The 22,205-nt window shown below is 48.3% G+C and overlaps 1 protein-coding gene across 2 annotated transcripts in view; it reads left to right on the top strand.

The window, feature by feature from the left end:
• fam120c (family with sequence similarity 120 member C) overlaps nt 1–22,205 on the top strand; it is a 68,209-nt gene that overhangs the window by 43,299 nt on the left and 2,705 nt on the right. For both annotated transcript variants that reach the window (XM_063035285.1, XM_063035284.1), the window contains exons 6-15: nt 691–767; nt 1,444–1,742; nt 5,259–5,355; nt 5,779–6,009; nt 9,436–9,607; nt 10,521–10,770; nt 13,849–13,963; nt 16,143–16,352; nt 20,343–20,544; nt 21,404–21,539. In XM_063035285.1, the coding sequence (XP_062891355.1) occupies nt 691–767; nt 1,444–1,742; nt 5,259–5,355; nt 5,779–6,009; nt 9,436–9,607; nt 10,521–10,770; nt 13,849–13,963; nt 16,143–16,352; nt 20,343–20,544; nt 21,404–21,539 (1,789 nt within the window). The remainder of the gene's footprint in view (nt 1–690; nt 768–1,443; nt 1,743–5,258; nt 5,356–5,778; nt 6,010–9,435; nt 9,608–10,520; nt 10,771–13,848; nt 13,964–16,142; nt 16,353–20,342; nt 20,545–21,403; nt 21,540–22,205) is intronic.

The following is a 22,205-nucleotide window of genomic DNA, read 5'->3' as shown; positions in this document are numbered from 1 at the left end:
CCTCAATCTATACACCCCACCAACTCTCTGTGTGGTAAAAGAGCTTCCTGCTCTTTAACTCAGTCTCCCTTCTTTAGCTCTGCGTCATCCCCTCTTTGACTCTGTGCCCATCTTCCACCTCCCCCTGCCCCTTGCACTCTGCAGCCTCTCCTTTGGGCTCTGCTCCCATGTCTCCCACCCGACTCTGTGACAGCCCCCTGGCCTCATGACTCTGTCTTAAAACTTATGTTCAAAAAAAGAATAACCCTACCTCTGACATCTCCCATAAATGTTTCTCCACTCACCTTAAACAGGTGTTCTCTGGTATTGGCCTTTACTGCTCTGGGGAATAAGGGACTCTATACCCCTTTCCAGCTCATACACCTCTATCGAGTTACCTCTAATCTCCTTTGCTCCAAAGAGAAAAGCTCTACCTAGCTTGCTTAACCTTCCCTCGTAAGACATGTTTACAAACCCTGGTAAATCTCCCCTGTATCCTCTTCAAGGCATTCAAGCATGGACCAAGGCGCTGTATCCCCTGTATCCCTGCCAGAGGGCAGGCGTTCAGTGCTCCCCTTCTGCCTCTCAGCAGACAGCAGGGGCTCACTGCCCACAGCCAGTCAGTAGTTTGCATCCAGTGCCGTGTCTCTAGCCTGGCAACCAAAGTAGGTGGGAGCTCGGTGTTAACCCCCCTGTTGCTTCCCGTTCCAGGTTTTGGGCCCAGCCAGTTTGGGATGCCCCCCTACGCAAATGCGCATATGCAAGCAATCGCGCAGCCCAAGCCGCTGGTAGGTGACGGGTAGTGGGGGGGTGGGGGAGTGTTTGCGCGGTTGGGAAGGTGGGAAGAGATTGCAGGCAACAGGGCAGTCGTTGCTAGAGAAGATTTCTTGGGATATAAGGGAGGGGTTTGTGAGCTAGTGGAGTTGGGGGAGAATGATGGGGGTGTATATAAGGAAAGATTGAATAGATTAAGACTTTATTCCTTGGAGTACGTGAGAATGACGGCAGGTGTACAAAATTATAGAAGGTATAGATGGGGAAATACTTGCAGGATTTTCCCCCTCGGGTTGAGTGAGACTAGAACTAGACGTCGTAAGTATAGGGTGAAAGGTAAAATATTTTGGGGACAATGAAGGGGATCTTCACTCAGGGTGGTGTGAGTGTGGAACGAGCTGCCAGTGTAAGTGGTGGATGTGGGTTTGATGTGAATATTTAAGAGAAATTTGTATAAGTGCATGGTTGGGATGGGTACACAGGGCTCTGGTATGTGTGCAGGTGGGATTAGGCAAAACCAGGTCGGCACATGAGCCTGTTTCCATGCGGTAGTGCTCTATGATTATTGTTCGTCAGGCTGGTTCCACAGATGATCTTGGTGTAATCAGGCCTGAGCACGGATGCCAGGTCTCTCGATAGTCCTGCTCACCACCACACCATTTTTCTTCCCTTTTTTTCCTCTCCTCTTAGTTTCCGCCACCACCCATGATGCAGAAGCTGCCGTACCAGCCCTTCCCGCCGGCACCAGGTATCACCTTCCCCACGTCCCAGGGCCAGCTAGTCCACGGTCCACACTTCGACCCTGGCCTGGCCAAGCATGAGTTCCAGCGCCCATGCAAGCAGCTGGCCGATTGGCCCGGGCCGGCACCTCCGCCGGCTGCCAGAATCTCCAACCACGCGCAGGCCAAAGAATCAGCATCGCCTCTGCACAACTCATCGCCCTCGTCTTCCTCTGACGTGGACGAACAGAGCGGAAGCAACACAGCCAAGTGAGTCTTTTAGAGATACAGCACGTTAACAGGTCCAACGAGCCCAAGACACCCAATTACACTCGTGACCAATTAGCCTATGAGCCAGTACGTCTTTGGAATGTGGGAGGAAACTGGAGCACAAGGAATGGTCAGGATGACACCCTCCTCGTCTATAAAATTACAAGACGTGTAAATCTCCCTCCAGGGTGGAAATGTTAAATACTAGAGGAAATGCATTTAGAGTCGAGGTTCCGACCTTGGATCCACGGACCCCCCTTGGTTAACAGAAAGGCTCCATGGCATAAAAATGTTGGAAAACCCTGACTTTAAAGTGACAGGGGAAAGGTATGAAGGAGATTGTTGTAGGTTACAGTGGAATATAAATTGGACGTAGAGCTGGGCTGAGAAGTGGCAGAGAGATGTTAGTGCAGAAAAGTGTGAAGCGAATCACTTTGGAAGGCTGAACATGAAGGCAAAATACAGGGTTAATGGCAGAATTCTTAGCAGTGTAGAGGAACAGATGGTGTCCACGTTCATAGTTCCATCAAAGTTGATGTACATAAGTTAAGAAGGCATATTGTGTGTTGGCCTTCAGTTGTTAGGGGACTGAGTTCATGGTAATGTTGCGGCTCTATAAAACCCTAGTGCAGGAATTCCCAACTCTTGCTTAATCATATTCGTCCATGGCATAAAAAAAAGTGTTGAGAACCTAGTTAGACCACACTTGGAGAATTGTGTTCAGTTCTGTTTGCCTCATTATAGAAACAATGAAAGCTTTGGAGAGGGTGTAGAGGAGATTTACCAGGATGCTACCTGGATTAGAGAGCTTGTCTTATGAGCAAAGGTTGAGCGAGCCAAGGCTTTTTCTCTTTTGCGTGAAGGAGACTGAGAGGTGATGATAGAGATGTACTATAAGATAATGAGGACTTCTTCCCAGGGTGGAAATGGCTAATACGAGAGGGCATAATTTTAAAGTGATTGGAGAAGGGATGTCAAGGGTAAAGTTCTTTACCCTTGGGTGGAATGCACTGCTAGTATTGGCGATAGAAGCAGATACGTTAGGTTGATTTCAGAGACTCTTAAGCACACAGAGGATATGTTGGAGAGAATAGTTAGATTGATCTTAAAGTAGGTTAAAAGATCACAGCATTATGGGATGAAGTGGCTGTACTGTTCTATGCCAGGTATTTATGGTGAATGGAGGAAGATTTTAGGGGAGATGTCAGAGGTGGATTTTTTTTTACACACGAAGTGTTTAGTGTCTGGAATGCACTGCCAGGGATGGTGTTGGAGGCTGATATAAAGAGATATTTAAGGGACTCTTTAGATAAGTACATGGATGAAAGAAAAATGGAGGGTTATGGGCTATGTGAGTAGGAAGGGTTAGATTGATCATGAAGTGGGTCAGTATAACATCATTGTTGAAGGACCTATACTATGCTGGTCTACGTGAGCTGTGATTTTACACAGTGGTGGGTGCCTGGAATGGGCAGCCTTGGGTGCTGCTGGAAACAGATACAATAGTGGCATTTAAGACATGAGTAAGGAAGGGCATGAATCACCAGCAGACAGAAGAGGTTTAGTTTAATTTAGCATCATATTCAGCACAGACAAAGGTTGGAGAGTCTGTGCCATACTGTTCTAAGTTTCTCAACATCTTAAAATAATACATGTGTTCATTAGAAATTTTATTTGTTTATTTGGATGGCTATTCTAGTTTTTTATCATCTCCATTGGTTCATTGAGCAGTTTCATCAATCCATTTACCACACTAATTTCACCCAGCCATGTTAACTCTCCCCTGACCTCTTGCCTCCTACCTATACAAGGAACTCTTATATTTACAATGGCCTGTTAAATCACGGAGCAGTACGACATCCTCGTGTGGAAGGAAACTGGAGCACCTGGGGAAGCCCCGTGGTCACATAGAATGCACAGACTTTGTACATGAAGCTTATTCCTTCTCCCAACCCCTCCCCCAACTCTTGCCCCCAGCTCCACCAGAGGCAATTTGCAGCAGCTAACCTACTGACCTGCACGTCTTTGAGATACAGGAAGTACCCAGGGGGTAAGGCCTTGTGGTCACAGGGCGAATGTGAAAACTCCACACAGACGACACCGGAGGTCATGATGAACCTGAGTGGCTGGCGCTGTAAGGCTCAGTGATTAGCCTAGTGTTTAATAAAACAACCCACTTCAATGTTTAACCTACTATTTTGCTGCCCCTGCCCTGGATGGATCCACTGATGCTGAATGCTACAAACTGGACTTTTCAGAGAGACATACACAAAATGCTGGAGGATCTCAGCAGGTTAGGCAGCATTATTGGAGATGAGTAAACAGTGGACGTTTCAGGTCAAGGTGCTTCACTACAATTCGATATCATTTGCAGAGGATTCTTACCACCTCTTCAGCAGAGTTCACTGTTGTCCTCCATGGCATTGCCCATTCACTGAACCCATCCATATCCCCCTTGTGGAACTCCGCTATTGCTTCCTTGCTGCCCGGTGAAGTTGAGTATATGACTCCAAACCTTTGGGTGCAGAAATTGAGGTGGTAACTGTAAAACTTGTCATGTTATTTCTTTTTAGAAATTTTTCCCCCATTGCTTATCTGACTTCTCCAGCTTCTAGTAATTTCATCCCCCAGCTTCCCTTCTCTATTTCCATTCCTCATTCTGGCTCCCCTCTCACCCCTTCCCTTTTCCTCACCTGCTTCTAGTTCCCCTCCTCCTCCCCTTTCTCCCATGCTCCACTCTCTTCTATCTCATTCCTCCTTCAGCCCTTTCTTCTTCCACCTATCACCTCCCAGCTTCCTAGTTCATCCATCCCTCCTTTCTCCCTCACCTCTCACCTGTCAACTGCCATCTTGTACTCCTCTTCGACACCCCACCACCTTATTCTGGCTTCTGCCCACCCTTCCTTTCCAGTCCCAGTGAAGGCTCTCTGCCTGAAACGTCGTCTCTGTATTCATCTCCATAGATTCTGCCTGACCTGCTGAGCTCTTCCAGCATTTTATGTGGGTGTTGAAGGTTTACGGCATGTCTCGAATCCCTGTCTGAGTATTCAGCATGCCATTCGTTACTCACAGGGCAGTGGGTGTGTAGCTCAGATTTCCAGCATCTCGTGTTTGTTTTTTCTTTGAAATACCTACATGAGCACTTGGTCTGCTTTAGCTCCCAAGGCAGTAGAGAGTGAGGAAGTGAAGTTAATCAGAGTAAACCCTTTTTTAAAATTCAACCGTGTGAACCTGTTGAGTTGAAAGACCACCTGCTACATTTGGAGGTGGGGCGGGTGAAGCTGAGCACTCCCCCAAGGAGAGGAACTCGCTCAGAAACGCAACAGCAAGGATGGCACGTCCTCTGCTTGGATAATTGTAGAGTTGACTGCACTTGGCGAAGGAATTGCAGGTCAGGAGACAGGTGTAACTCTGGTCAAGCCCCCCCTGATCTCGCCGGTGGTGGGCTGCGCGTTGGGTGAGGCCGCGCTCAACTTTGCAAAGGCTTGACAGGCGGATTTCTCTCTTTGCTTCCAGCCACCTCGTCGGCCAGTCCTCTCAGCACAAAGGCAACTGGGAAGGTGCCGGCCCAGCTCCGGGTGCAAGCCAGAGCCCCGAGAAAAACATCCCTGAGGTAACATAGCCCCCCCCTCTCACTCGGTGTGACAGTCGGTGGAGGGAGGCATCCCCATCCGTGTACACTGTCCTTGGTGCCTGATTGTGTTGTGGGGGTGGGGGGGGGGGTTGATTGGTCGGCAATCCTGAGCTGTGAGTCTGTGATTGGAAGGAAGGGTCATGAGGCACAGGGGTGGGTGAAGCTGGAGTCTTGGATGACTGTCACATTGATTGCAGCTGGCTCAAGAACCCAGAGGAGAGACGGCTCCCTCCTGGATGTGTTCAATGGGAATTTTCAGAACAAAATTGGAGGGCTATGCGAGAAAGAGTGGGATTGGGTAAAGAGCTCTTTTGAAAGATTCTGCACAAGCTCAAACGATGCCCCCCCACCCCCATCACCACCACTCTCTCTTGATTGTGTGATCTGTTTCTCTGACCGCAGGGGCACCCCGATGCCAAGACTGGAAGCGAGCACACTCTATCCCGGGACTCAGGCACTGCCCCGCCGAACCCCACAGCCCACATACCGTCGCTGCTCTCCATGCAAACCAGGAACCACATGGACATCACCACCCCACCGCTGCCTCTTGTCGCCCCCGAGGTCCTGCGCGTGGCAGACCACAGGCACAGGAAGGGTCTCATGTACCCTTACATCTACCAGGTGCTGACAATGGTAAGTGAGCACCAATCTCAGAGTTATTTGTCCGGCACAGAAACAGGCCCTTCAGCCCAACTAGTCCATACCAGCTCACTTGTCTCCATGAGTCAGTTCCTTTTCACCCCATTTGGCCTGTATCTCTCTAAACTTTTCCTAGCCATGTGCCAATGTCTCGCAAAACACTGTAATTGTTTCTGCCTCCTTCACTTCCTCTGGCAGCTTGTTCTATTTACCCACCACCCTCTGTTGAGGGAAAAGATGCCCCCGGTCCTCTTTATATTCCACTGCCCCCCACCCATCTTAAAAGTATGCCCTTATGTCTTAGACGATTTTACCCTGGGTAAAAGGTCTTTTATTTTCCAATGACTGTCCATCATGATTTTACAAAGCTCTCTAAGGTCACCATCAGATGTCAGCACTTTACGATCATTATTCAGCATTTATTAAGCAATGCACCAACTGAGGGAGCCACTCAGTCCCCTGCAATGCCAAGAGGTGTGAAGTATATGCTGTCATCTGGCGTTCTCTTGACTCATTTCAACCCAGAGGTGACGATAATCATTGCGATGGATGCGTCCAGCCGTGCAGTGGGAGTTGTCATACGTGCAGCCAGGTCACTGACCACAGCAGAAGGGAACTACGGACAAATTGAGAAGGAACCCTTGGGAATCATCTTTGCTATGAAGATGCTCCATGGCAGACATTTCACTGTGCTAACTGAGTGAAATGTCTGCCACGGAGTAACAAGCCACTATTACACACACAAAATGCTGGAGGAGCTCAGCAGGTCAGGCAGCATCTATGGAAAAGAGTAAACGGTCGACGTTGGCCAAATCAAAGGTGGTGACAAATCAGTATATAGGAGGGAGATTGAAAATCTGGCTGAGTGATGCTACAACCAATATTCCCTCCAAGGTGTGCACATTCACATCTTTTGCTACTAGCACACAAAGGAATTTAAGCTGCGCACAAAAGGTTGTCACCCTCTACCTTGCTGGCATGTTAAGTACATTTCATGATTGTACACAATCACATTTCCTTTTCTGGTTCCGGATGCGGCTGGTGTTGACAGCGTGGAGTTTGCAATAATTTGCCTGCAGGTTTTAAAACTGGCTTATTTGTGCTGCTTTTATTGGAGAAATCATTCAGTGCCCACGTGTTGTTGTCACTGGGTAAATAAAATTGCACAGCGCAGGATTTTTGCACACACTGGTTGGAGGGGACATCGTCAGTGTCAGCAAGACCAAGGAGCTGATTCCTAACTTCAGCAGGAGGAGACCGGAGGTCCATGAGCCAGTCTTCGGCGGGGAATCAGCGGTGGAGAGGGTCAGCATCTTTAACTCCTCAGTGTTACCATCTCAGGGACCGTCCTGGGCTCAGCGCGCAGGAGCAATTATGAAGAAAGCACGGCGGCATCTCTAGCTCCTTAAGTTTGCGAAGATTTGACATGACATCTGAAACTTTGACAAACTTTTATTGATATGTGGTGGAGAGTATATTGCATCATGGCCTGGTATGGAATCACCAATGCCTTTGAACAGAAAATCCTACAAAAAGTAGTGGATACTGCTCAGTCCATCACAGATAAAGCCCTCCCTACTTGAGCACATCTACATGAGTGTCCAACGTCAGGGACACCCCACCATCTAGGACATGCTGTCTTCCCGCTGCTGCCATCAGGAAGAAAGTACAGGAGCCTCAAGACACTCACCACCAGGATCAGGAACCGTTATTACCTCTCAACCATCAGGCTCTTGAACCAATCGACAGAAATGCTACACCTCGTTCATCTGCTCCCTCACCTCCATTCAGGGCCCCCAACAGTCCTTCTACTGAATCTGCTGGGGTCTCTTTTGTATCTAGGTAGCCTCCAACCTGATGGCATGAATATTGATTTCTCGTTAGTGATTTTTTTTTTTTTTGCTTTCCCCTTCCCTCTTGTAGTTCCCACTGTGGCCTCTTACCTCTTCTCACCTTTCTATCACCTCTCCCTGGTGCCCCTCATTCTGCCCTTTTTCCCATGGTCCACTCTCCTCTCCGATCAGATTCCTCCTTCTCCAGCCCTTTACCTTCCCGTATCACCTGCTAGCTCGTCTACCTTCCCCCTCCCCACCTTTTTATTCTGGCATCTTCCCCCTTCCTTTCCAGTCCTGAAGAAGAGTCTTGGCCCAAAACCTTGACTGTTTATTCCTTTCCAGAGATGCTACCTGACCTGAGTTCCTCCTGCATGTTGTGTGTGTTGCTTTGATTTATTTTCCCCTCAGCCCCATTTTTCTGCCTTCTCCCCATAACCTTTGATGCCCTTTCTAACCTTTGCTTTAAATATATCCAATGACTTGGCCTCCATGGCCACCTGTTGCAATGAATTCCATAGATTCAGCACCCTCTGGCTAAAGTAATTCTTCCTCATCTCTGTTTCAGTAGGACATTTTTCTGTGTGCCCTCTGGTCCTAGGTTCTCCCACTACAGGAAACATCCTTTCAGTGGCCCTCTATCTAGGCTTTTCAATATTTGATAGGTTTCAATGAGATCTCTTTTCTCTCTTTCCCCCCCCCCCCATTCTTCTAAACTCCAGTGAGGACAGGCTCATTAAATTTTCCTTATACATTAACCCTTTCATTCCCAGGAATATTTTCATAAACCTCCACTGGACCTTGTTCAATGCCAGTACGTCCTTTCTTAAATAAGGGGCCCATAACTACAGTCTGGCCAATATCTTATAAAGTCTCAACATTACATTTTTGCTTTTATATTTTAGTCTTCTCGAAATGAGTGCTAATATTGTATTTGCCTTCCTTACTACTGTTCGAGTCCTATCTAACTCCTCTTTTCCCTCCCCTATCTGGCTGGACCCGTCCATCCTCCACTAATCCATCTCCTCCCACTGCCTCCACTAATTCTTCCCTTTCTGCTATTCTGCATTATGCAGGTTTTTTCCCCTGAAATAGATATTTCCTGTTTCCACTAATGCCGCTTGACCTGCTGTGTTCCTCACAGCAGTTTATTAGTTGCCGTCATTCCATCACCACCCAGATTTCAATCAGTATGTTTATTTTATTTTGAAATGCAGCCCGGTAACGCCCAATGTTTTCCGCGCTACCCAATTACCTACTAACCCGGAGCGTCTTTGGAATTTGGGAGCAGACTGGAGCCCCGGAGAAAACTCAGCAGGAATTGAACCTGGGTCTCTCATGCTATAATAGTGTTACGTTAACCACTGAGCCAGATCTGTTTAAAGCTCCTTCCTCTCTTTACTACAAACTCTCGAATCCCTTGTGCAAGTGATTAAATATGACGCAAGGTTACCCAACGTGGGTTCAACTCTCCCATTGATCACTTGCATGTAAGTTTCTGTTGCGATTCAACATTGGTGGAGGGGGGAAGAGTACTGACATGTCTGTGTTCTGCTTTTTGCTGAACCCCTCTCCCCCCCCCCCCCAGGGCGAGTTGAAGCTCCCCGTGTGCATCGAGGATGAGGCCAACAACGACTTGCCTCCCGCCACTCTGCTCTACAGATCAGCCCGCCAGTACATCTACGGAGTTCTCTTCAGCCTGTCCGAGACCCAGCGGAGGGCTGAGCGCCTCGCCTTGCGGAGGAGGATCCCCGTGGAAGGTACCGCCTGCTGCTCAGCACGGAAGGGGTGGATGGATATTGGTGGCAGGGTGCTTTGTCCATTCCTTTCCCAACCTCTGGTCATTTCTACCGACACAAACCCCCCCCCCCCCCGCCCCAATGTCCTGGAACAGAAATGGCTTCAGAAAGTGGTGGATACAGCCCCGTCCATCATTCATCACAGGCAAAGCCCTCCCCACCATTCAGCACATCAATATGGTGTGCTGCCACAAGAAAACAGCGTCCATTATCAAAGATTCCCACCCCACTTCCCCAACCATCCAGGCCATGTTCTCTTTTCACTACTACCATTGGACAGGAGGTACAGAAGCCTTGGGTCCCACACTATCAGGTTCCTGAACAGATGCGGATAACCTTCTCAATCACCTGAACTCTGATCTGATTCTGTCATCTTCAGACTTAATTTCAAGGACCCATGTTCTCAATACTCTTTTATTTACACAGTTTGCCTTCTTTTGCACATTGGTTGTTTGTTACTCTGTCTATAGATTTTCATAAAATTCTTTTATATATCTGTTCTTCTGTGAATGCCTGCATGCAAATAAATCTCGAGGTAGTATATGCATACTTTGATAATAAATTTGCCTTGAGCTTTGATCACTGCTTCAAACGGCGAGTCTGGCTCAGTTTCTGCTGTAACATGCACTAAAGGGTGGAGGAACTCAGTCATATAGGCAGCATCAGGTGAGTCCCTAAACGTTGACTGTTTATTCCCCTCCATGGATAGCTGCCTGACTTGCCGAGTTCCTCTAACATTTTGTGTATGAAGTTTTCCAGCGTCTGCAGAATCTTTTACGGTTTCTGGTGTGCTTAGATTTGCCTTTGTTGAAGCTATCCACTCTGTTTATGTTTGGTGCTCTGTCTCTCTCCCTCCATCCCCTTCCTACCTCAGTGCCCCCTGTCATAATTAAGGAGTGGTCGGCCTACAAGGGCAAGTCGCCCCAGACTCCGGAGCTGGTGACGGCCCTGACCTTTCGTGAGTGGACCTGCCCCAACCTGAAGAAGCTGTGGCTGGGCAAGGCCGTGGAGGACAAGAACCGGCGCATGAGGGCCTTCCTGGCCTGCCTGAAGTCTGACACACCCGGCATGCTGAACCCTGCCAACGTCCCCACCCACCTGCTGCTGCTCTGCTGCGTCTTACGGTGAGGGCCGCTGGCGGGAGGGGCCTGAGGGCTGCTATGATGAGGGGCGAAGCCCCGTATCCTTGGGGCGGAGGTCGAAAGCACTGGAAACACCCAGCGGGTCAGATTATAGAGCTTCATTGGGTAATCTCATTCCCCCCGGTTGCTATGATGACTGGAAGCATTCACGAAGGCCCCATGTCCAACAAGGGGAGTTTCTCTCTGACAGAGAAGAGCAAGGGCGGGGAAGGGGGGGGTGTGAAGCTGCCAAAACTGGGGTCGCTCTGATTGGAGCAGAGAAAGTTAAAAGATCAAGGGAGCCTAATTTTAAGGTGATTGAGGAAAGCATGGGGGGATGTCAGAGGTAGTTTTTTTACACACAGATGGGTGTGTGGTGCACCCTGCCAGGCATGGTGGTAGAGGCACATGGATGATGGCTACGTGGGAGGGAAGAATTAGACTGATCTTGCTTGGAGTAAGTTGAAGCGCCTGTACTGTGCTGTATTGTTCTACTTTCAGTCTGTCAAAGGCATTCAAAATGATGGTGAGTGCTTTCCGTAGAGTAAATATTAGGCTGTTATAAAAGGACAGGGCGTCAGAGGTACAGCATAAAAACACTGACTCCTGGCTGATCATCACCCCCGTTCCCCCCCCCGCCCACCACCACCACTTACATTGATCTCTTTGTTCTTCCCAACTCTCCGACTCGGCATACTTGATGTCTCAGTGCCTGGTGTGTCTGCAGTCACTCAGCCTCCCGCTCTGCCACCTGTCTCACATCCCTCCCGCAGTTCTCCGTGGTGACAAATACAGTGCGAAAGTCTTGGGCCCCTCGCTGTACAGTATAAATGTGCCTGAGACCCTTGCACAGTACTGTACAAAAGAGCATATAGTGAAGTGTGCCTGTGATGCTGCTGGGGGCAGCCGTTAAGCCTCGCCAACATAGCACGCTCACAATTCACCATCCCTTACGAACCTGCCTGCCTGTGGAATGTGGGAGGAGACCCACGTGGCCACAGAGAAAACATGCAAATTCCTTAAAGACATTGGGAATCAAACCCCAATCTTCCCATCCCTGGTGCTGTAAAGCATTACACTAATGTGTCTTCCACCTAACAACCAGATTCGGAGAGGGAGTTGGTTTGGGATTAAGCCTGCGTCTGGAGCTGTAATGCTTATCTGCTACACCTCTAAGTAGACAAGGACCCAAAAGTAAATTGTAAAGAGTGAAGTACAGTATTGCTGAGGTCCTGGACAAGAGGGTGTGTGCAGATTCTACAGGTAACAGCAGAGGAGGTTGGCCCAGTTGATATCTTCAGCTCTGGGAAGGAAGTGGGAGTCATTGGTGATGGTATATTATTGTCACATACTGAGATACAGGGAAAAGACCATAAACCGTAGGAACAGAATTAGGGCATTTGACCTGTTGAGTACCTCCACTTTGCTGATTTATTATCCCTCTCAACCGCATTCTCCTCCCGTAACCTTTGATGCCCTTGTTAATGAAGAAACTACCAACCTTCACTTTAAATGTACACAATTACTTGGCCTCCAAGTCGTCTGTGGCAATGAATTCCACAGATTCACTGCCCTCCGACTAAAAAAAAAATCATCTCCCTCTAATCTGAGGCTGGTCTTTATTCTAGTCCTAGACTCCCTCACTATTGAAAACATCCTCTCCATATATCCACTCTGTCTAGGACTTTCAATATTCAATAGGTTTCAATGAGCTCTCCTCCTCATACGTTAACTCTGATTCATGGGATCAGCCTCTGGACCCTGCCCAATGCCAGCACATCTCTTGGGTATGGTACTGCTCCCAATACTCCCAAGTGTGGTTGGACCAGCACAGCTGGCCTGTGGCAATACATTCCACACATACAACTCTTATTTGATCATGCCATATAGAAGTACATGGAGATGGTAAAGAGAAAGCAGAATAGTATTTCAGCTACAGAGAAAGACCAGTGCAGCTAGACAAATAAATTATAAGGGATTGGGAGATCTAAAGTTCATCTTTAGCTCACCAGAGGTTTATTCAAGAGTCTGATAATGGTTCTTGATTGACAAAATGGCAACTGTCCTTGATTTAAGAATCTGATAACAACCAGTGGGGTGGAAGCTGTCTCGAGCCCGGTGGTACGTGTTGTCAGGCCTTCTGCCCGACAGGAGGGGAAAAGAGAGAATGACTGGGTGGGAGGGGTCCAGGATTATTTTGGCTGTTTTACCGAGGCAGAATCAATGAAGTGGGGAGGCTGATTTGTGCCATGGACTCTGTAATCCCTGGACAGAGCTGTTGCTGTGCCAGGCTGCGATATATCTGGATAGGATGCTTTCCGTGGTACATCTGTAAAAATTGTTAAATCTATTGGAGAATTTCCTTTGCTGGACCCAAGGAAGTCAAGGGGTTGGTGTGCTTTCTGAATGAACTGTACTGCCTCTCACTGAGTCCATTTGGTCCAGAGGTTCCCAACCTGGACCCTTGCCCTGAATGTGTCATAACCAGATTCATGTGGTTTCCAAGTCCATACCATTTTCTGGCTGAAGATTTTCTACCCCAAATTCTCAGTTATTCCCCACCTATTGTCTTGCTTTCCTTCCATTTTGATACACGAATATTAGTTTTATTTGTCACATGGACATTGAAACTCACAGTGAAATGCGCCGTATTTGCTTCAGTGATCAACACGGTCCTAGGATTGTGCTGAGGGAAGCCTGCAAGTGTTGCCACACTTCCGGCACCAACATAGCATGCCCACAGCTTGCTGACCCGAGCTTGTACGTCTTTGGAATGTGTGAGGAAACCCATGCGGTCACGGGCAGAGTACAAACTCCATACAGGTAGTGGAATTGAACCCAGATTGTTGATGCTGTAACAGTGTCACACCAACTACTGTGCTATCTGCACCAAGGGACTACAAGTCAAGTCCTGTAGTGGATATGTTTCCAGTATGGTTTCCAGCTCTGCTCTCTTAGTAGCCCTTCTAATTTTCATCACCCCAGGGTGTGCACCATCCTTTGGTCTGGCTGTGGCTTGGGGGATCTGTCTGCTTCCTATCACCGAGGGCTTTCTCTTTTTCTCTTCCCCTCCCTCTGCAGGTACATGATGCAGTGGCCAGGGAGCCGGATTTTGCACAGATACGAACTGGATGCGTTTCTAGCACAGGCTGTTTCTTCCAAACTGTACGAGCCAGACCAGCTCCAGGAACTGAAGGTACAAGGGGCTGTGGGGAGGGGTGGGGGGGAGGTGCAGTGTTGGTGGTTACTGGGGACTGTGCCGTGTACTTCAGCGGAGAAAGCTGTATGCAGACGGGAAAGGGGTGGGTTCGGAGAGGGAAGTTGTTTCCCATTATTGCCCAGTGTGATCGGAAATTGCTACCGGCTGCTTTTGGGATGGGGAGGAAGTGCCACCCACACCTGTCACTGTGACAGTGCAAGGGGAATTTCCCCTTGACATCCACAGATGTCACATAAACCCTCGGCCCCTGTGCTTAAGACAAATGAGCTTCCTGATTTCCAAAGCTTTCCCAATGGGCTGAACATTTCATCCATGGATATTCCAGCCAGTCTTCGTGTACTGTGGAGACCAGAAGTGTTCTTGCAGGACCTGCAGCCCATCTTGTCCACGCCTACTATGTTGTCCCAACCGTCTGTACTTGGCCCATAGTCCTGCTAACCTCTCCTGTCCATGGTACTTATCTAGATGGCTTTTAAACATTAATAAGGTGTCTGCCTCAGCCATTATTATTTCTGACAGCTCACACCAAGTACTCTTTGCATCAAGAAGCTACCACTAGATGTCCCTTTTAAATCTGTCACCTCTGATTTTAACAGCCCATCCCTGGGAAACTGACTCTGCTTTCAGACTCTGTGTACCCCTGATGAACTTATATACCTTTGTCAGGTCACTCTTCGATCGCCTGCATTCCAGTGAACAAAGTCTTTGTCTACGTAACTTACCCTTGTAACTTGCGCCCCAAAGTCCAGGCTACATCTGAGTAAATCTTTTCTGGACACTTTATAATAACATCTTCCCTATAACACAGGGTAACCAAAGCTGTGTGGCCATCGCCTATGTCTCTCACAACTGCAGCATAATGTCCCATCTCCTATACTCAGAGCCCTGACTGAGAAGCCCAGCAGCACCAGATTAATTCCATAACCCATGGATATTTATGGCTTATTTCTTTTTCGTTGTTTTTGCACGGTTATCTTTTGCATGTTGGTTGTCTGTCTTTGCGATATGCAGTTTTTCGTTAATTCTATCGTGTTTGTATTTACTGTAAATGCCCACAAGAAAATGGGGTAGTGTACGGTGACATATATGTACTTTGATATAAATTTACTTTGAACTGTCTTCACCACTCCGCTTACCTGTGATACTACTTTCAGTGAACTATATGTACTGGAGTTTAGAAGGAGGGGTGAGGGGTCTTATTGAAATCTATCAAATATTGAAAGGCCTGGGTAGAATGGATGTGGAGAGGATGTTTCCTATAGTGGCAGAATCCAGGACCAGGGGGCACAGCTTCAGAATAGAAGGGCATCCCTTTAGAACAGAGATGAGCAGGAATTTTTGTTTATAGCCAAAGGGTGGTGAATCTGTGGAATTCTTTGACATAGATGGTAGTGGAGGCTAAGTCACTGGGAATATTGAAAACAGAGGTTGATAAGTTCTTGATTAGTAAAGGTGTCAAAGGATATGGGGAGAAGACAGGAGAATGGGGTTGAGAGGGATAACTCAGCCATGATGGAACTGTGGAGCAGACTTGATGGGCTGAGTGGCCTAATCATGCTCAAATGTCTTATGGAAAGCCATGTGCCAGTCCTCAGCCCACATACCATGAGACTTATTTGTCACATGTACATCAAAACATACAGGGAAATATGTTGTTTTGTGTCATTGAGCAACACAGTCTGAGGCTTATGCTGTGGCTGCCTGCAAATGTCGCCACACTTCATCCCTCAATCTCCTTTGCCCCAGGGAATAAAGTCCTCATCCACGTAATCTCTCCTTACAACTCGGGGCCCCTGAGTCCAAGCAACAGCCTGGTAAATCCTTTCTGCACTCTTTGTTTAATAACGTCTTTTCTCAAGCCAGGTGACCAAAACTGCACACCATGCTAACAAGTGAACTCGCATCAACTTCTTAGACAACGGCACAAAAACTTTGCAATTCCTACAGTGCCCCAAGCGATGGAGGCCAGTGTTCATTGATCTCCTTAGCGCGAGTCTGGGGGCAGTGGTGGTCAGCCCAATGAGTTGGTTTGGTGGGGGGAGGGGGTTGGGAAATGTAATTAACCAGGAAGCATGGGGTTTGGGGGTAGGAGAGAAGAGCTCTGAGCCCACTGCCAGGGGCTGTAACCCAAACCCATTTCTCTTCCTGAGTCAAGATCGAGAAACTGGACGCCCGCGGGATTCAGCTGGCCGCCTTGTTCATGAGTGGCGTTGACACGGCCCTCTTCGCCAACGACGCCTGTGGGCAGCCCATCCCCTGGGAGCACTGCTGTCCCTGGATCTACTTTGACGGCAAGCTTCTCCACAGCAAGCTGGTGCGGGCCACCCGCGAGAAGGCTCCCCTCATCGACCTCTGTGATGGTCAGGTAAGCTTCTGCCTTTATTCAAATGCTGTCAGCATCCTTTGCCTCAATAGTCAGTTGGCTGCTGTAGGTCCTCTGGCATGTGCTTGTGCGCACAAGTCCTTGTCATGCTCTGACTTTAGATCATGAGGTTAACTGTTTCTCACTGGGAGTGTTGGTAAATACTGCATTTTACTGTGGTGCCTTGTTAGCCATGGGGTGCACCTCTCCAGTGGACAAGTTGGTTAGAATTTTAACCAGCTTTAATGTAATTGGCATATGTCATGAAATATGTTTCTTTGAGGCAGTAGTACTTTACAATCTATAATAAAAGCTAAATTACAATAAGTACACACAAAAAAAAGTACAAAAAGAGGAAAAATAGTGAGGTAGTATTCAAATCTAATGACGCAGGGGAAGAAGCTGTCCTAAAATGTTGAGTGTGTGTGTCTTCAGGCTCCTATACTTCCTCCCTGATGGTAGCAATGAGAAGGAGGGCATGTCCATGCTGGGGCTCCTCAACGATGGATGCCGTCTTTTTGCATTGTCTTTTGAAGATGTTCTCAATGCTGGGGGTACTAGTGCCCATGATGGAGCTGGTTGAGTTTGCAAGTTTCTGCAGCTTTTTCCTCATCCTGTGCAGTGGCCGCTCCTTACCTGATGGTGATGCAACCAGTCTGAGTGCTCTCCACTGGACGTTTTGATGTTCAAATGTACACCGAGTGCATCTACAGTCAACATAGCACGAATACCGGGGACAGCCCACAAGTGTCACCATGCTTCTAGCGTCAAGATAGCTTGCCCACATCTCACTAACTCTAATCTGTATGTCTTTGGAATGTGAGAGGAAACCCACGTCATAACAAGGAGAACGTACAACTCCTTATGGCAGTGCTGTTCAAACCCTGATTGGTGATCACTGGTGATGTAAAGTGGTTGCACTAACCGCTATGGTACCATTCAGCCCCGTGAAATACTAACATTCAGCCTCTCGAAACTGAGTCGTTGACCTCTTCATCAAGAGACCACAGTCAACATGGGTCCAAATTAACATCATCTCATCACTGACAATGAACACTGGTGGGCCTCAAAGATGTGATTTTAGCCCACTGCCTACTGTCTACACTCGTGTCTATTTGGCTAGGCACAGCGCAAACGCCATCTTTCAGTTCACCAATGACACAACTTGTCGGCAGAATCTCAAATGTTTACAAGGAGGCATACAGCAGTGAGTTAGTTCATTTGGTTGAGAGATATCACATCAACCTTGCACTCAACATGAGTAAGACCAAGGAATCAATTGTTAACCTCTTTCAAACCACCTCATCCTCCTTCGCTCCAAAGGGAAAAGCCGTAGCTTTCTCAACCTATTCTCATAAAACATGCACTCTGCTCCAGGTAGCAGCCTGGTAAATTCCCTCCCCCCCACCGAATCCTCCCTAGAGCTGCCACATCTTCCTCGTAATGAGACAACCAGAGCCGAACCGTCCGTGCGGTCTAACCAGGGTTTTATAGAACCACAGCGTTGTAGAATTAAGTCATGAAGGCCAACACACCATGCACCGTTTTAACAAGCCTACCAATTTGCACGGCAGCTTTGAGGGATCCATGGACGTGGACGCCAAGGTCCCTCTGTTCCTCCACGCTGCTAAGAATCCTGTCACTAACCCTGTACTTTGCCTTCAAATTCAACCTTCCAAAGTGAATTACTGCACACTTAGGGTCGTAGACAAGTACAGCACAGAATCTAATCTGTGCCAACCCATTTAAATTGCCTTGTCCTATCGACCTGAACCATAGCCCTTCATACCCGTACCATCTATGTACCTATCCAAACTTCTCTTAAATGTAGAAATCAAGCTCGTGTGCACCACTTGCACTGGCAGCTCTTTCTGCACTCTCACCACCCTTTCAGAGAAGAAGTTTCCCTTCATGTTCTCCTAAACTTTTCACCTTTCACCCTTAACCCATGACCTCTAGTTGCAGTCCCACTTAACCTCAGTGGGAAAGCCTGCTTCCAATTTTTCCAGGTTGATCTCCATCTACTAGCCCAGCTCTGCATCTGCCACTGTCCTGTTGTAACCTACGACAACCCTCCACAGGATCCACAACTCCACCAGTTTTTGTCAGCTGCAAATTTACTAGCACCTCTTCTCTCTCCCCGCCCCCCTTAAACCTTTCATCTTGCACCCTTAACCCATGACCTCTGGTTGTAGTCTCATCCAATCTCAGTGGAAAAAGCCTGCTTGCATTTACCCTATCTATACCTCTATCAAATCTCTTATCAGTCTTCTTCATCTAAGGAATAAAGTCCTCACCTATTCAATCTTTCCTTATAAACTTGGGTCCTCTAGACCCAGCAACATCCTTGTAAATTTTCTTTGTATTTTTTCAATCTTATATACCTTTCTTATAGGTAGGTGACCAAAACTGCACAGAGTGTTCCAAATGAGGCCTCTCCAATGTCTAATACAACTTCAGTGTAACATCTCATCTCCTATACTCAATGCAGGAGACTTCTGTAGAAGTTGCAATAAAGACAACAATATAGCCTGGAACAGTTGTACTCAAGCAAGAGCTTTGAAGTGAGACCACTGGAGACATCTCTGCTTACTACAGACGAGACGGTGTGTACTCAAACCAAACGAGTGAGACTTTTCCAGAAAGGTCTCGTAAAACATAGTGCCCCTTTACACAATAGGGGCTGCTGGAGCTACAGGAGATAACAAAAATGTGAAACATACCCAACAGCTATTGTATTTATTAACTTCAAAATGCCATCATCAATTTGCTTGAAGTTTCGATTGACTTTAACACCTCTACTGTGAATGGCGTTTGATCTCACGAGTAAGGAATTCAAACATGTACAATTTACAATGATCAATGTCCGTAACCTATAAGCCAATAAAGTGGCAGTGTTTTTTTCAGACTTGAACAGTTTGGGTGACAGGCCCATGCTGTTCTCCTTGTGCACAAGTAAATTAGAAAGAATTTCACCCACATCTGCCCTTACCCCAACTCCTTATCACCCCTATCACCCTACCAGCATATTATCCTCTAACTTCTGCCACCTCCCACCATACGTCTTCCACCACCCCGCTTTGTTGAGCACCTATGCTCTGTCTGCCAGAAAAGGTGGGATATCTCAGTGGCCACCCATTTTAATTCCACTTCCGATTCCCATTCCGCCATGTCAATCCGTGGCCTGCTCTACTGTCTTGATGAGGCCACACTCAGGTTGGAGGAGCAACACCTTATATTCCGTCTGGGTAACCTCCAACCTGCTAGCATGAACACTGATTTCTCAAACTTCCTGTAATCCACCATTTCCTATGCCTTTTTCCCCTTTCTCACCTTACCTCCTTGCCTGCCCATTGCCTCCCTCTGGTTCTCCTCCCCCCGCCCCCTCTTGCTTTCTTCCATGGCATTCTGTCCTCTCCTATCAGATTGCCCCTTCTCCAGCCCTGTACCTCTCTCGCCAATCAACTTCCCCACTCTTTACCCCCCCCCCAGTTTCACCCGTCGCCTTGTGTTTCTCCCTCCTCCCACCACTTTCTTACTTTGACTCCTCATCTGGTTTCTCCAGTTCTGCTGAAGGGTCTCAGCCCGAAACGTCTACTCTTTACTCCTTTCTATAGATGCTGCCTAGCCTTCTGAGTTAATTCCAGTGCTTTGTGTCTGCTGCTTGGATTTCCAGCATCTGCAGGTTTTCTCTTGTTTGTGAAAATAAAGAGAATGCTTGAGTCATAAGAGGGCACGTCTTTTGGGCCCAGTTATTTTATTATCAGCAACAGCAGCTGATTCGACACTTCCAGCCTCCGAACATGCCCGCCACGTGGGCTTTGATCTTTGAGCCGTCACCTCTGGACGGTTGGGGGCGTAGGAAGGAATGAGAATTTCTGCAGCAACTGATGGCTTCTGGCCAGCTGGTGAGGACATTTGTTGGTACCGCTACAGCTGATGCTATCGTAACTTTCTCTCTCCACTGCCACCCCTTCCCTTTGCCCAATCTAGGCAGACCAGGTTGCCAAGGTGGAGAAGATGAGGCAGAGCATCCTGGAGGGGCTCAACCTAACCCGGCAGCCCATGCTACCACCATCGATGCCCCCGCCAGCCTTCGTGCCCCCCATGATGGCACCCTTCTACCCCATGCCCATGTATGGCCGCTCCTTCGGGCCAGTTCCGCCCCCTCAGGGCCGGGGCCGGAGTTTCGCCGGTAAGAAACTTCATAGGACTGGCCAACCCTTCGGGTTACTGCTCTTTAAGCCGGTGAGAAGGGGGGGTGGGGGGGAGAACAGTTACGCTACCGTGATGTCCAATTATTTGTGGGAGCTAACTGTGTGCCGGTTTGCTGCCATGTTTCCTGTGAAAGTGAATCCTCCCTTGAGTTCCTTTTGTTGGAGTTCAGAGACAGGGCAGGTCCTCCATCTCTCCAGCCTCAGTTCTGGATTCGAACCTCTGCCACTACTGTGTGATGCAGGTCACTGAATGCACAAAGCTTGGGGAGGTTCAGTGCCGATGTCCCCCAAACCCGACGCCTTAGATTAGGGGTTCCCAGCCTGGGGTCCACAGATACCTTGGTCCATGGCATAAAAAATGTTGGGAACACCTGCCCTAGATTACTCCCTGCACCCTGCCTTCACCACCAGCGCGTGGGAGTTTGCCTTGCGGTGATTTGCTGCCATATTTTCTGCAATTGCGAGCTGTGTCCCACCCCGGTACCTGCCTGCAGGTAAAGTAGGAGATGTTCTCCTTTGATCTGTACCCACAGTCTCTTTGGGCAGCTTGTACGCACACAAGGATATGCACCCTCTCTCCATATCCTTTCTGTCATGGGGTCAACTAGAAATACACATGCGCTCTGATACTTGCACCTGGATTGCAGTGATATTCCCTAGGAACTCCCTGTCCCCTTCCCAATTACACTGAGTTGCTGGCAGGAATTGTTGCAGGTATGCTGGGATGGCCGTATATTCTGGCCGGCGAGAAGACTGACCTAGTGAAATGGGCTGGTCAGTGTCATCTTCCATGTAACCTGAATGTTTCTCTCTCTCTCATGCACTCTTATCATCTAGGCCTCCAGCAGATCTCGCAGGGAGGAAAGCTAGAGATCGCCGGCATGGTGGTGGGGCAGTGGGCGGGCAGTCGGCCAGCTCGAGGCCGGGGGTCGCTCAACCTGCAGGTCGTTTCTGTTGGGGGCCACGGCAGAGGGTGAGTATGGCCTCAGTGTGAGGATGGGAGGGAGGGAGTTGGCATCTTGATCCAACACCACCACCCCCTCCCCTCAATCCCCACTGCCCTTTGCGCTTACACGGGCCAGTCGAAGTTCATGGTCATATGCACGTGTGCGCGTGGGGGCTTGCAGTATCACGGCTGCACAGCATCGTAACATCCATGATAAACATAAAATGTGCATAAATTTAACAAGAGAGGGCACAGTGGCAGTGTGGGAGAAGGTCCCTGTTAGTGCAGACTATCGGGGTGATCATAGTGGTGCTAAACTGATTAGGGTTATGCCTTTTGGTTGAAGGGAAGTTCCTGAATGTGGTGAGACATGAGGCTTCTGTACCTCCTCCCTCATGGTAGTAGTGACGAGATGGTGGGGATCGTTGCCTCCTGAAGATACAACCAATGGTGGGGGAGGGATGTGCCCAGATATGTTGGGCTTTCTGCGGCTTACTGCCCCGTGCATTCAATTTGCTGTACCAGACCGGGATGTAGCAGATCAGAACACTTTCAATGATGTATCTGTAGAAGCTTGTGAGTGTGTTTAGTGACATGCTGAACATCCTTAACGTCAGAAAGCCAGCCAGCCTTGTGATTGGATCCATGTGCTGAGCCCAGGGCAAGATATCTGAGACGTTACCACCCCAGAGT

Source organism: Mobula hypostoma, chromosome 28 (assembly GCF_963921235.1).
Source record: "Mobula hypostoma chromosome 28, sMobHyp1.1, whole genome shotgun sequence".
NCBI classification, from domain to species: Eukaryota; Metazoa; Chordata; class Chondrichthyes; order Myliobatiformes; family Myliobatidae; genus Mobula; species Mobula hypostoma.
Note: the sequence above shows the minus strand (reverse complement) of the source record. Positions and strands in the feature narration are given on the sequence as shown.